At 42.6% G+C, this 13,330-nt stretch overlaps 1 protein-coding gene across 10 annotated transcripts in view; it reads left to right on the top strand.

The window, feature by feature from the left end:
* The window catches only part of ralgapb (Ral GTPase activating protein non-catalytic subunit beta), a 132,587-nt gene extending 119,686 nt beyond the window's left edge, over positions 1–12,901 (top strand). For all 10 annotated transcript variants that reach the window (XM_072556120.1, XM_072556119.1, XM_072556121.1 and 7 more), the window contains 4 exons: positions 1,106–1,214; positions 1,646–1,724; positions 3,270–3,418; positions 9,915–12,901. In XM_072556120.1, coding sequence (XP_072412221.1) covers positions 1,106–1,214; positions 1,646–1,724; positions 3,270–3,418; positions 9,915–10,108 — 531 coding nt within the window. In that variant the 3' untranslated portion in view covers positions 10,109–12,901. The remainder of the gene's footprint in view (positions 1–1,105; positions 1,215–1,645; positions 1,725–3,269; positions 3,419–9,914) is intronic.
* The last annotated feature ends 429 nt before the right edge of the window (positions 12,902–13,330 follow it).

The raw sequence follows: 13,330 nt of genomic DNA, 5'->3' as shown, positions 1-13,330 counted from the left end.
CCACCTTTTCTTGTACCTGGCAGTCCCCGCTCCTCAAAATAATTGTCATCATGAGTTAGTGTGAGCACTCTCTCTTGAATCAATGTTCTGGGTTTAAATGCTGATACTCCAGGTGCAGGGCTGAGGATGTGCTGCACAGTCATTGGTAGTATATTTCAGTTGTATTTGAAAGTGGATCTAAAATATCCCAAGGAATTCTGCACAGAAGAGTGGATCATGTCTTCCCCAGTGCATTGGGCAGTATATGTCCCTAGCCGACGTCACTAAAAGCTACTACCTCTCAAACTCTTCTCAAATATTCCTGGGATCATAATCTGTATTTTTTAATTCATTCATGGGGCGAGAGTCTCGCTAACTAGGCCAGCACTTATTGTCCATTCCTAAGAGTTAACCGCATTGCTATGGATTGGGAGTCACATGTAGACCAGACCAGGTAAGGATGGCAGATTCCTTCCCTAAAGGCCATTAGTGAAACAGATGGGTTTTTTTTTACCCCTAACAATTGACAATGGATTCATGGTCGTCATCAGACTCTTTATTTCCAGATTTTTACTGAATTCAACTTCCACCATCTCCTGTGCCTGGATTTGAACCCAGGGTGTCACCTGGGTTTCTGGATTAACAATCCAATGATCATACCACTAGCCGTCGCTTCCCCATGCAGATATATTGCTATGTTAGAACAATACAGCACAGAACAGGCCCTTCGGCCCTCGATGTTGCTCCAACCTGTGAACTAATCTAAAGTCATCCTCCTACACTATCCCATTATCATCCATGTGCTTATCCAAAGATTGTTTAAATCTCCCTAACGTGGCTGAGTTAACTACATTGGCAGGTAGGGAATTCCACACCCTTACCACTCTCCGAGTAAAGAACCTGCCTCTGACATCTGTCTTAAATCTATCACCCCTTGTACAAGCTGACATTGTTTTGTTTATGTTATGCAGTGACTTTGCTTGAAGAGCAGTTTATGTGAATGTAAAGTACTTTGGCAAGTCCCACACGATCTGAAGAATAGGGTATATAAATACCATTTTTGTTTTACTGTGAATCATTAAAGCTGCCACTCCATGTTACTGATGTTATTTTTTTCCTTCTAAAGCTGAGTCCCACACAGAAATCGAAGCGGTTGCCAATTGGGCGTACTGTCCCTCCACTGGGTCCTGAAACAAAGGTCATTGTTGTGTGGGTGGAACGCTTTGATGACATAGGTATGGTATATCTGAGAAGCTGCATTACCAAGTACTGCTTTGTATCGCTGGTCCCTTTTCGGTTATACTGTTTTGATTCACTACGGTTGTACTCAGGAAAAGATGTTCTAAATTTCACTATGAAAGGAATGTGCTTAATCTCCACTGCAAAATTCTAGTGTGGGTATCTGACCAGTCCTGTGTTATCTCTTGTGGAATTGAAGGAAATATGAAGCAACCAGGATGGCGAATTTGAGGGAGAAAATCAGCAGAGATCAAAGTAGGCTTGATCTCTGTTGTTGTGTTCTTGTAGATTCTCATGTTCTCACTTCCTGTCAAATAATGTGTGCCAAGTCCTGTCAACTTAAGATTTCTTCAAGCACTTTACAGCATTGCCCAAAATCTTTTCTGATATGGTTTAACATGTTTAATATTTAGTTATCTTTTTCTAGAGAATTTTCCTCTCCATGATCTTCTACCAGAGATCAGCACTGGAGTAGAGACCACTACAAATAGCAGCACCTCTCTCAGGTACTTTCCTTAACACTTCACCTTTGATTTTTCTTTATCAGAAGCTACAGAATTGACTCATACCTTTCTTTCTGCAGACTAGTTGAGACCCTCTTTCTCAATCAGATTTTGAGCAGGAGTTTCACTCGCTCTGTGCTAGGTCATGAAGGGTTTGTTACTTTGTATTGGAAACGTCATTCGGATATTAGAAAGTAAAACAGAAATTGCTGGAGAAATTCCACAGGTGTGGCAGCAGAAAGAAAGCAGAGTAAACATTTCAGGTCCATTTGTCCTTGGATTCGGAACATTGACTCTATTTTCTCTCCATGGATACTGCTAGACCTGCTACGTTTCTCCAGCAATTACTGCCTTTGTTTCAGATCTCCAGCATTCACGGTTATTTGTTTTTCATGAGGATATTATTTGGGGCTTACCTTTGCTACTCCTGGAAGCTGGCTATATCACATTTGTAGCTCAAAGGATGTATGTGCACTATTAAATGTTGTGCTAAAGCTCAGTCCTGCATAAGCACAATCATGAAGAGGATTTCTAGACCTTAATTTTACAGCTATTTTTGGGTGTGTCTCTGCTTTTTGTTCCCACTCTGGTTGCCCATTTGTTTGTTTGGATTGGATCTTTGACCTCTTTGCGTGTGTTAATGTACATTTTGCTCTCCCTACTATCTAAAGGTACCTTGCCTAAAACAGTTGCAATGTGAGTGTTCATTTAGACACTTCCATTGCTTTTGGAAACAGAGAATGAAAAACATGTTTGTATTCATGATTGAGACTAACTGATTTCACCAATGCCCATCTCTGAAATTTGAGGGGTCTGGGGCTGGAGTTATGATCACATTTTGCAATAGCACTGTGGCTCAGTGGTTAGCACTGTTGCCTCACAGCGGCAGGGACCCGAATTCCATTCCACCCGTGGGCAACTGTCTTGAGGCATTTGCATATTCTCCCTGATACAGTGTAGGCTTCCTCCAGATGGAGGGGTTATGTTTGCTACTTCCAATCCGATGGAACTTTTTTTTAATACAGGGAACTTGGAAAATTAACCCCAACACACCTACTACCTTATTAGTAAGCTTTAACAGCTTATATGAACAGGCCCTCTGAAATACGTAGCACACTTTCCTTACTCCCTTTAGTTTTAGACAGTTCCTTGAAGGCTTTATATGTTTTCAGTTTATGCACAAGCGTTCATTTCCTGAATCCCAAGAGGTGCCTCCCACATTCCAAAGATGTGTTGCTTAGGTGGATTGGCCATAGCAAATTGCCCATAGTATACAGGAATGTGCAGGCTAGTTGGATTAGCCATGGGAAATGCAGGGTTATAGGGACAAGGTAGGGGACGATGGGTCTGGGTGGGATACTCTTTGGAGACATTGGTGTGGTCTTGATGAGCTGATTGGCCTGCTTCCACACTGTAGGGATTTTATGATTAAAAAGAAAATCTGACCTGACGCACGATTTTATGGCTACCCATCTTCTCTATAAGTTATGTCTCCGAAGAGCGCAAACCGAACGAAGCATTTAATATTTCTCTGGTCTCGTTATTTAGGACCACCACGTCAGACAAGGATGTGCCGGTCATTTTTATCCACCCCCTGAAGACTGGTCTCTTCAGAATCAAAATTCAAGGGGCTACAGGGAAGTTCAGCATGGTGATTCCATTGGTCGATGGTATGGTAGTGAGTCGGCGGGCATTGGGTAAGGGCACCAATTGGCAGAGAATTAAATGTTCTATTTTATGTTTTGACTTCAGGTGAATGATTCTATGCCTACACAAATATAACAGCTCCTACCTTTAACCCAAATTGTTTTGAGTTATTCCCATTCACTTGTGTCCTGAAAAAAATAAGAAAGATGTTGACAATGTCAGTGTTGCAGAACCAGGGTAAATTTTCCTCAAGTCTCAGGTGCAGTGTTCATTTATGGCCTCTCACTCAATGTTTCCCATCTTTGCCATGGTTCACTTGATCAGTGCAATGAAGCAGAAAGTCCCAGGTTGCATTTATGTCGTTGAGATTGGCCAAAGGGAGATGCAATGGTCATTGGCAACAGATAAAATCCCAAAACAAGTTTCTTGCCAATTTTGTGTGTGATACTGCTTTGTGTGGCCTCGTTCTATCAGGACAGCACAGTAAATCACATTAGATGTGGGTATCTGTATTTCGATAATGAGCTGTGTTGCAACTGTACAATATCCCATCTAAGAAGTAATATAACTTAGGTTGCAGAAGACTACATTGATATACTTTCAGCTGTTGGTACCATCGACAGATCCTCCAGTACCAACATGCTGAGTGTTACCATTAACCAGAAAATGAACTGGATAGGCCACATTTCAATAGGTGGTCACCTGCAGCTGGAAGGATGAGTCCCCTGTGGTTCCACACTCACGTTGGGTTTCCATTTTGGAAGCTGATGTCAGGGTGAGGGATGTCACAGGGCATCCTGAAGGGGGAGGGTGCTAGGACAGAGTTCATTTTTCAAAATAATACCCATGATAGAAGTAGAATGAGGGATGAGGTCTTGCATCAAGGTGTGTAGATGAGGATAATGCAGTTGGTGTGGTTAATATGGATTTCAGCAAAACCTTTGACAGGGTCCCACATGGGAGACTGATTAAGAAGGTAAAGGTTCACAGGATCCAATATAGCTTGGCAAGTTGGATCCAAACTTGGTTTTGTGACTGGAGACAGAGGGTGGTGATAGAGGCAGTTTGTGTGACTGGAGGCCAATGTCCAGTGGTGGAGGTGAGAATGTAGAGGCGTTTGATAGTTTGTGGATGACACAAATATTGACAATGAGGAAGAAGGTCTTGGGTTACAGGAAGATATATCTGGGTTGGTCAAATGGGCAGATCAGTGGCAAATGGAATTTAACTGTGCGAAATGAGGCTTGAGGAATTTTCTTTTCACCTGAAGAGTGGTGGGGGTCTGGAATGCACTGCCTGGGAGGGTAGCTGAGGCAAGAAACCCATTAGTCTTTGATACTTTCAACTAAAGGAAGAAGAATACACTTGAAAGAAAATGACCAGTCCTTATTGACAATGCTTTGTGGTGTCTAATAATCACTAATTGAGAGAAATCAGTTTTTGGCAGGAGGAAGGCACGGCCCACCCCCCATCCATGTTGACTTTTGCGATAATCTCGAATCATCGATTCTAAAACCTTCCCTACGACTGACCTCAAACTGACTTACAGTTTCCTGCTCTCTGCCTGTCTCCCCCTTTGAAGGGAGGGGCTAGGTTTGCTACTTCCAATCCGATGGAACTTTTTCTTAATACAGGGAACTTGGAAAATTAACCCCAACGAATCTACTACCTCATTAGCAAGCTTTAACAGCTTATATGAACAGGCCATCTGAAATACGTAGCACACTTTCCTTACTCCCTTTAGTTTTGGACAGTTCCTTGAAGGCTTTATATGTTTTTAGTTTATGCACAAGCTTGCATTTCCTGAATCCCAAGCTTTACCAAAGGTGTCCTGAGCTCCCCTGCAGGGGTACTTTAAATCTCCAAGTATAACCCTGACTATCCAAGAGAAATACATTTAGATCAGAACAGCTCTTAAGTTGGTTTTGTCTCCATACACCAGCTTCCAGACACCTGGGACGCTCATATCTGATTTCAGTAGGAGCAGCTTATCGTATAAGTGGCCAGCTGCCTCCAGGAATTGCACGTGCATAGCCTATCCCAACCCTGTCCCCGTGTATATGTGAAATGCCCTGGTTTGGGGGCAGGACTCCAAATTCCCAATTTCTTTCAGTATTTTTGCCATAGTAGCAATGCACTCTGTTGTGGTGAAAATGGTCTACCTGAATACAGCTTCTCATCCCAAGCCTGTCCACTGAAACATATCTCTCTTGCTGTGAGTGTAAATGTCAGTAGGACCTTAAACGGACTATCCCGGCTGGTGCATGTTGTGAAGGTGAGAGGGGGCCTGACCTCTGGGCTGATCCCTGATATGTAAAGTTGAACACCAAAGCTGATTTGTGGTGTGGAAGGGGTCTGTTGGTGAAGTGTGGTGTACAACCAATAGATTTGACTGGATATCCACAGCGTCGAAAGAGGAGTCAGTCTAGGTTCATGGGCTCCCGTATGGAGAAGAGAGATTTGGGACAGATGCCACACTGATGAACAGATGGTGAGCAACAGCTGAAATCAGTTTCTGGGGAAGAGTGCAGTTGAAACTTATGAAGACAGCTGGATGTTGTCATGACAACATGTTGTCTTGTTGTCAGCTGGATGTGAGAAGTAGGGTTGGTATTAAGATTAGCTTTCGATGAATTTCTCTTTCCCTTGGTACAGTATTTTGGGTATAGAGCAGACGGCTGGAAGAAACAAACAAGTAACTTGAAACTGCTTTAGAGCATAAAACAGTACAGCACAGAACAGGCCCTTTGGCCCACTATATTGTGTCGAGGATTAATCCTAAACTAAAATAACTTACACACCCCTCAACTCACTGCTCTCCATGAGCATGTCCAGCAGTCGCTTAAATGTCCCCAAGGACTCTGCTTCCACCACCACAGCTGGCAACGCATTCACAACTCTCTGCGGAAAGTACCTACCTCTGACGTCCCCTCTACACCTTTATCCTAATATCTTAAAACTATATATGGATTTTAGTAAGGCGTTTGATAAGGTCCCCCATGGTAGGCTACTGCAGAAAATACAGAGATATGGCATAGAGGGTGAGTTGGAGGTTTGGATTAGGAATTGGCTCTCTGGAAGAAGACAGAGGGTAGTAGTTGATGGCAAAGGTTCATCTTGGAGTGCCGTCACTAGCGGTGTTCCGCAAGGATCTGTTTTGGGACCATTGCTGTTTGTCATTTTTATAAATGACCTGGAGGAAGGGTTAGAAGGTTGGGTGAGCAAGTTTGCGGATGATACGAAAGTCGGAGGAGTTGTAGACAGTGAGGAAGGATGTGGCAGGTTACAGCGGGATATAGAGAAGCTGCAGAGCTGGGCAGAAAGGTGGCAAATGGAGTTCAATGTAGCTAAGTGTGAAGTGATTCACTTTGGTAAGAGTAATAAAAAGATGGATTACTGGGCTAATGGTAGACTATTTGGTAGTGTGGAAGAGCAGAGGGATCTTGGTGTCCATGTCCACAGATCTCTGAAAGTTGCCACCCAGGTAAATAGTGCAGTGAAGAAGGCATATGGCGTACTGGCTTTTATTGGTAGAGGAATAGAGTTCCGGAGTCCTGAGGTCATGCTGCAGTTGTATAAGACTCTGGTGCGGCCGCATCTGGAATATTGTGTGCAGTTTTGGTCGCCATACTATAGGAAGGATGTGGAGGCACTGGAACGGGTGCAGAGGAAGTTTACCAGGATGTTGCCTGGTATGGTAGGAAGATCGTATGAGGAAAGGCTGAGGCACTTGGGGTTGTTTTCATTGGAGAAAAGAAGGTTTAGGGGTGATTTGATAGAGGTGTACAAGATGATTAGGGGGTTAGATAGGGTTGACAGTGAGAACCTTTTTCCACGTATGGAGTCAGCTATTACAAGGGGGCATAGCTTTAAATTAAGGGGGGGTAGATATAGGACTGATGTTAGGGGTAGGTTCTTCACTCAGCGAGTCGTAAGTTCATGGAATGCCCTGCCAGTAGCAGTAGTGGACTCTCCCTCTTTATGGGTATTTAAGCGGGCATTGGATAGGTATATGGAGGATAGTGGGTTAGTGTAGGTTAGGTGGGCTTTGATCGGCGCAACATCGAGGGCTGAAGGGCCTGTACTGCGCTGTATTCTTCTATGTTCTATGTTCTATGACCCCTCGTGCCAGTCAATCCTGCCCTGGGGAAAAGTCTCTGGCTATTGACTCTATCTATTCCTCTCATTACCTTGTATACCTCGATCAGGTCTCCTCTCTTCCTCCTTGTCTCGAGAGAGAAAAGTCCGAGCTTAGTCAACCTTTCTTCGTAAAGGTAAACATGCAGGCTGAGTCCATGATTAAGAAAGCGAATGCAATGTTGTCAATTATCTCAAGAGGGTTGGAATATAAAAACACCGTTGTGCTACTGAGACTTTATAAAGCTCTGGTTAGGCCCCATTTGGAGTACTGTGTCCAGTTTTGGTCCCCACACCTCAGGAAGGACATACTGGCACTGGAGCGTGTCCAGCAGAGATTCACACGGATGATCCCTGGAATGGTAGGTCTAACATACGAGGAACAGCTGAGGATCCTGGGATTGTATTCATTGGAGTTTAGAAGGTTGAGGGGAGATCTAATAGAAACTTACCAGATAATACATGGCTTGGAAAAGGTGGACACTAGGAAATTGTTTCCGTTAGGCGGGGAGACTAGGACCCGAGGACACAGCCTTAGAATTAGAGGGGGTAAATTCAGAACAGAAATGTGGAGACATTTCTTCAGCCAGAGAGTGGTGGGCCTGTGGAATTCATTGCCGCAGAGTGCAGTGGAGGCCGGGACGCTAAATGTCTTCAAGGCAGAGATTGATAAATTCTTGATGTCACAAGGAATTAAGGGCTATGGGGAGAATGCGGGTAAGTGGAGTTGAAATGCCCATCAGCCATGATTGAATGGCGGAGTGGACTCGATGGGCCGAATAGCCTTACTTCCACTCCTATGTCTTATGGTCTTATGATCTATGCACTTGAACACCAAAATCCCTCTGTTCTTCCACACTGCCAAGAATCCTGTCTTTAATCCTATATTCGAGTTTGACTTTCAAAAATGCATCACTTTGCATTTATCCAGATTGAACTCCATCTGCCATTTCTCAGCCCAACTCTGCATCCTGTCTATGTCGTGCTGCAGCCCTCTATACTATTAACGGTACCTCCAACCTTTGTGTCATCTGCAAATTTACTAACCCACCTCTCAACCTCCTCATCCAAGTCATTGATAAAAACTACAAAGAGTAGAGGCCCAAGGGCAGAGTCATACAGGACACTGCTCACCACTGACCTCCAGGCAGAATACTTTCCATCTACAACCACTCTCTGCCTTCTGTCAGCCAACCAATTCTGAATCCAGATAGTCAAATCTCCCTGTATCCCATACTTCCTGACTTTATGAATGAGCCTACCATGGGGAACCTTAAGAAATGCCATGCTGAAGTCCACATGCACCACATCCACTGCTTGACCGTCGTTGACCTGTTGTCACCACCTCAAATATCTCATTAAGATTTGTGAGGCATAACCTGCCCCTCACAAAGCCATGCTGACTACCTTTAATCACACTATGCTTTTCCAAATATTCATAAATCCTATCCCTCAGAATTCTTTCCAAAACCTTGCTGACCACAGACGAAAGACTGACTGGTCTGTAATTGCCAGGGATTTCCTTATTCCCCTTCTTGAAAAGAGGAACAACATTTGCCTCCTTCCAATCCTCCAGTATGACCCCCGTGGAGAGTGAGGAAGCAAAGATCTTTGCCAGCAACTTAGCAACCTCCTTTCTCGCTTCCCAGAGCAACCTGGGATAAATCTAGTCTGGCCCTGGGGACTTATCAATCTTAATGTTCCTAACATTTCCAGCACATCACCTTCATCAATCTTGATCTGTTCAACCCCATATCCCAGCTCCTTAAGGTTCTCATTGACAACAAGTCCCTTTCCTTCATGAAAACTGAAGCAAAAAACTCATTTAGGGCTTCCCCATCTGCTCAGACTCCACGCACAAGTTCCCTACACTATCCCTGATCAGCGCTACCTTCTCCCTAATCATTCTCTTATTCCTCACGTATGAGTGAAATGCCTTTGATACAGTAAAAGGGGCAGGCCTCAGATTTTGGGTGTCACAACATTAGGCTGGCATTTATTGCTGATCCTTGAGTATTTGGTTTGGACTGGAGACTGTACATACAGACTCCTCTCAAGTTAGATTGGGAAGTTCCACACTCAAAAGAATAATAGTGAATCAGTTGGATTTTTACAACCATCTAGTGGTTTTATCTTTTGTTTTAAACTGAGTATTTGGAGTAGAACGTAAGAGAGTCTTTGACTGAGGTGATCATTTCCAGACACTGGAAAGAGCAAGTGTGATGGGGTTACATGGCTTTTACTTGCAATGTATTCTTCAGTTGCACTTGTGCTTGGTGTGCAGTGCAGACTGCTCAGCATGGGGGCATCAGAGTAAATGGTTATGTGGAAAGAACGGAAGTTATGGTCCCCAATAAAATATAAAACCTTTTAATGACCTGTGTGATGTTTCTGCACCTTTTATTTCAGGGTTTTTGGTCCGCCAAACCATTATAAACATCTGCCGAAGGAAGAGGCTGGAGAGTGACTCCTACAACCCTCCTCATGTGAAGAGGAAGCAGAAGATAGTGGATATAGTCCACAAATACCGCAACAAGCTCCTGGAACCAGAGTTTTATACCTCACTGTTCCAGGAAGTGGGGCCAAAATCTCTGAACCCGTAGACACACTGAGATCTTTGCCGAGAGTATTTATAAGCTATTTTACTACTTAGTCAGGCACTTGGCTACTTGCGAATGTGATGTGATGCACCGACTGGTATCCAGAGCTCTGGAAAGCAGTATATCCCAGCTGGTTCTGTGTAAATGTGTATTAAGGACGTAATGTTGATTTTTGAGAAATATATAAAATCCATTTTATACTGAACTGCAAGACAGCCTTACTGAACATAATCGAATTTCTGTACAATACTTGAAATCTGTATTATGTAGTGTATCTTCGATCAACTGTGTGGCAAGGTGTGCAATAGTGCTGTACTCTTAGCTCCCAGACCTTGCACTGAATCCTACATGGATAGACAGTCATAGAGGAGGAGAGAGTTTGGGGTAGTCTCAATCCACATACTGGTGGGAATGATTCCACAGCACAAAACTGCCCTTACAGTACATAGTTAGCACTAAAACTATAAGGAATGGGGCTAGGGCTTTGAAGGACGGAGTTATCTTTTTCGTTTGTCAACCTTGGTCAGTGATTTTCATTGTTGAGACACCAAGATATGTTTAGTTGGAATCTTAGTCCCAAGTCATGTGTTTTTTCCTTGTTGGAACACAAGCACAATATTAGTGCAGTTATCAGTTTCACACCATCCCCAGCATTAGCACAGTACGCAGCACAAACAGAGGGCATCCACTTGCTTTTTAGTCTTCCTGATGTCCTCCGCCTGTGAATGTTTGTACTGAAATGACATTTATCAGTCTCTATGTTGATCCAAGAAAAATGAAAGGAATGTAGAAGGAGGTTAGCAATGTAAGGAATGGAGAAATATGAGGGAGTGAGGAATTGCACAGCTATGTCTGAACCAGTCTTTGTGGTCAGACTAATGATCGAACCCACAGAAGTTGAGTTTATATTTGGCAGTGGAATTGCTTTATTTTGTCTTGGATTTTTTTCCCCTTGTAGGACCTCACTACAATTCCCCCAAGTTTTCCTCTGTTCCTGTCAACTGAGAATGGGGTCAAATTTGCAATTTCTTTCTTCTCAAAAAAAACTAGATGATTAATTCATTGTCCACCTGTGCATTGGTAACTTACATTGGTTCTGCATTAGTCTTCTCATGATGTCTGGAAACTGTCCTTACTAATTCTGCCCTGAATCTAGATGCAAGAATTCCCCCTAGCCAATTAAACTGACTAAGGATAACTTAGTGTTCCTGGCCTGTGCGCTGGAAACCACTGACCTAGGCTGTAGTTCAAAATAAAGTTATCCTGAAAGTGCCCGCATTTGTTTTAAAGCCGTCCACACACCACGCAGAATTGTTTTTATTTTGTTCATTAATCACGAAGCATTTAAAATATTTTTACAGGTTTTATTTTTATACTTCATTGCTTTTGTCATTGCCATTTGGGGAAATAATGGTTATTTTTAAAACAGTGTCTTTGTTCCCAACACATTTGTCTGATTGATAAATGAGTCTCATTAGAAATCCTTACTCTGCAATCAATGATCAAACAAAGCAAATAATGTACCTTTAGTGAACAGAGATCAATGCCGTCAAACTCAAGATCTTGTACTGTACAGGATCAAAATATCAAGATTCTCCCATACCCTTCAATGTCCTTCATGTTTATTACACTTATTGGTGAGCAAGCACCTTCCTACATTAGTTTTATGCTTTATTCTAGTTGGGTGTTTTTAAAAGAAAATTAAAGACTATTTTAAAAAATAATTTAAATGTCATGATTAGATTTCTTTCCCTAAGCAATTTAAAAAGCTGATGCTCGTTGATGTGCTGATAGCCAGGTTCGTGAACCTCCGCAATTGAGGACAAAGCTGACTGATGAACCAACTTTGCTGAGTTAGTGATACATTGGAGAGGTGCTTGACACTGGAACTCTGTCCAGTCAAATCCCAGAAATCCTTTAAGGCAACCTCCAAACAGTATCAGTGTTTCAAGCGGTCAGCTTAATGACAACCTGATTTGGAGCAAGACCTCTGAGGTTAGTGCAAAGACTTAGCTAGTTGCACCTCAGCTGATGTAGGCCTCTTTGTGCATACTTAGTATCTGCCTCACTTGGTCTATGTTAACTGGGCCCAAAGGGTTTAACACCAAAACAAATGCTTTCCCAACAGTCAGCAGAAGCTACATTCATTTGGACTTCTCATGGTGATTGATTTCTGTGCAATTCAGACACTGGGAAACAGACTGGTGTAATTCCTTCCTCCTCTTCTGCAGTGTCTGTGTGACGAACATAGTGAGTTAAGCAACCCTTTTGATGGAGAGAGATAATGTTGGCAATACATGATTGCCAAGGAGTTTTAATACTTTCTGTTACATTTAAAAATTGCAGCATTCCCAATTTTTGTGTTGAATGCATTTGGTGGGCTAAGAGGGGGTGAAGTAAATGCTAGAGATTGAAGAGCTTAGAGAGATTCGACAGGTTATTGGCTGTTCTCACAGAATAGATATATTAAGTTTTAATTTTGTGCATGATGAGCAATTCTCTTTTTAATTACATGTCTTGCCTGCCAAAGTGGTGAGATATAGTTTGACTTGCGCCTTTTCCTTTTTACTCCTGTTCCTTACTGAGGCTGTTTCCTGGTTTTTGAATTCTGATCCGTTGAGATAAACCCATAGCAAAATCCTTCGATATGAAATCATAATTTATTAACAGAACATTCAAAACATGGGGAATTGCTTTGCTACTTCATACTTATATATACACACACACATACATACATACATACATACATACACACACACACACACACACACACACACACACACACAACTCAGGAAATTAAGGAAGACAAAGGAGAAGTTTATCAATTACAAGTGTTTGGTAAATCCAGAGGTATTAAAAAAAAATGAGCCCACGAGTTCCCAGATGTTAATGTCTAATAATAGCTTCCTCAGTGAGCTGTGCCCTGTAGACTTTACTGTTTGCAACGTAGGCATCTTTCCCATCAGCAAATTGGGGAACTAGTGATAGAGTATTCAAGGAAGGCTGCCAACTCAGCCTGGAGTCCTGCTTTTTTGCCTCGAGACATCCAGCAGCAACTCACTTAGAATTCCAGAATTGTATATTCAAGCAATTTAGCCAGATTTGATTTCAACACACAACAAGGGCAGATATTTGAGGAGCTGGGCGGACTGAAAGGTCATTAAGCTAGTGACAAGGTAACTGTTAAAGTATGTTTAGCACAGGTTCTTTTATCCAGAGCTATCT

The sequence above is a fragment of the Chiloscyllium punctatum genome, chromosome 37 (assembly GCF_047496795.1).
Source record: "Chiloscyllium punctatum isolate Juve2018m chromosome 37, sChiPun1.3, whole genome shotgun sequence".
Taxonomy (NCBI): Eukaryota; Metazoa; Chordata; class Chondrichthyes; order Orectolobiformes; family Hemiscylliidae; genus Chiloscyllium; species Chiloscyllium punctatum.
Note: the sequence above shows the minus strand (reverse complement) of the source record. Positions and strands in the feature narration are given on the sequence as shown.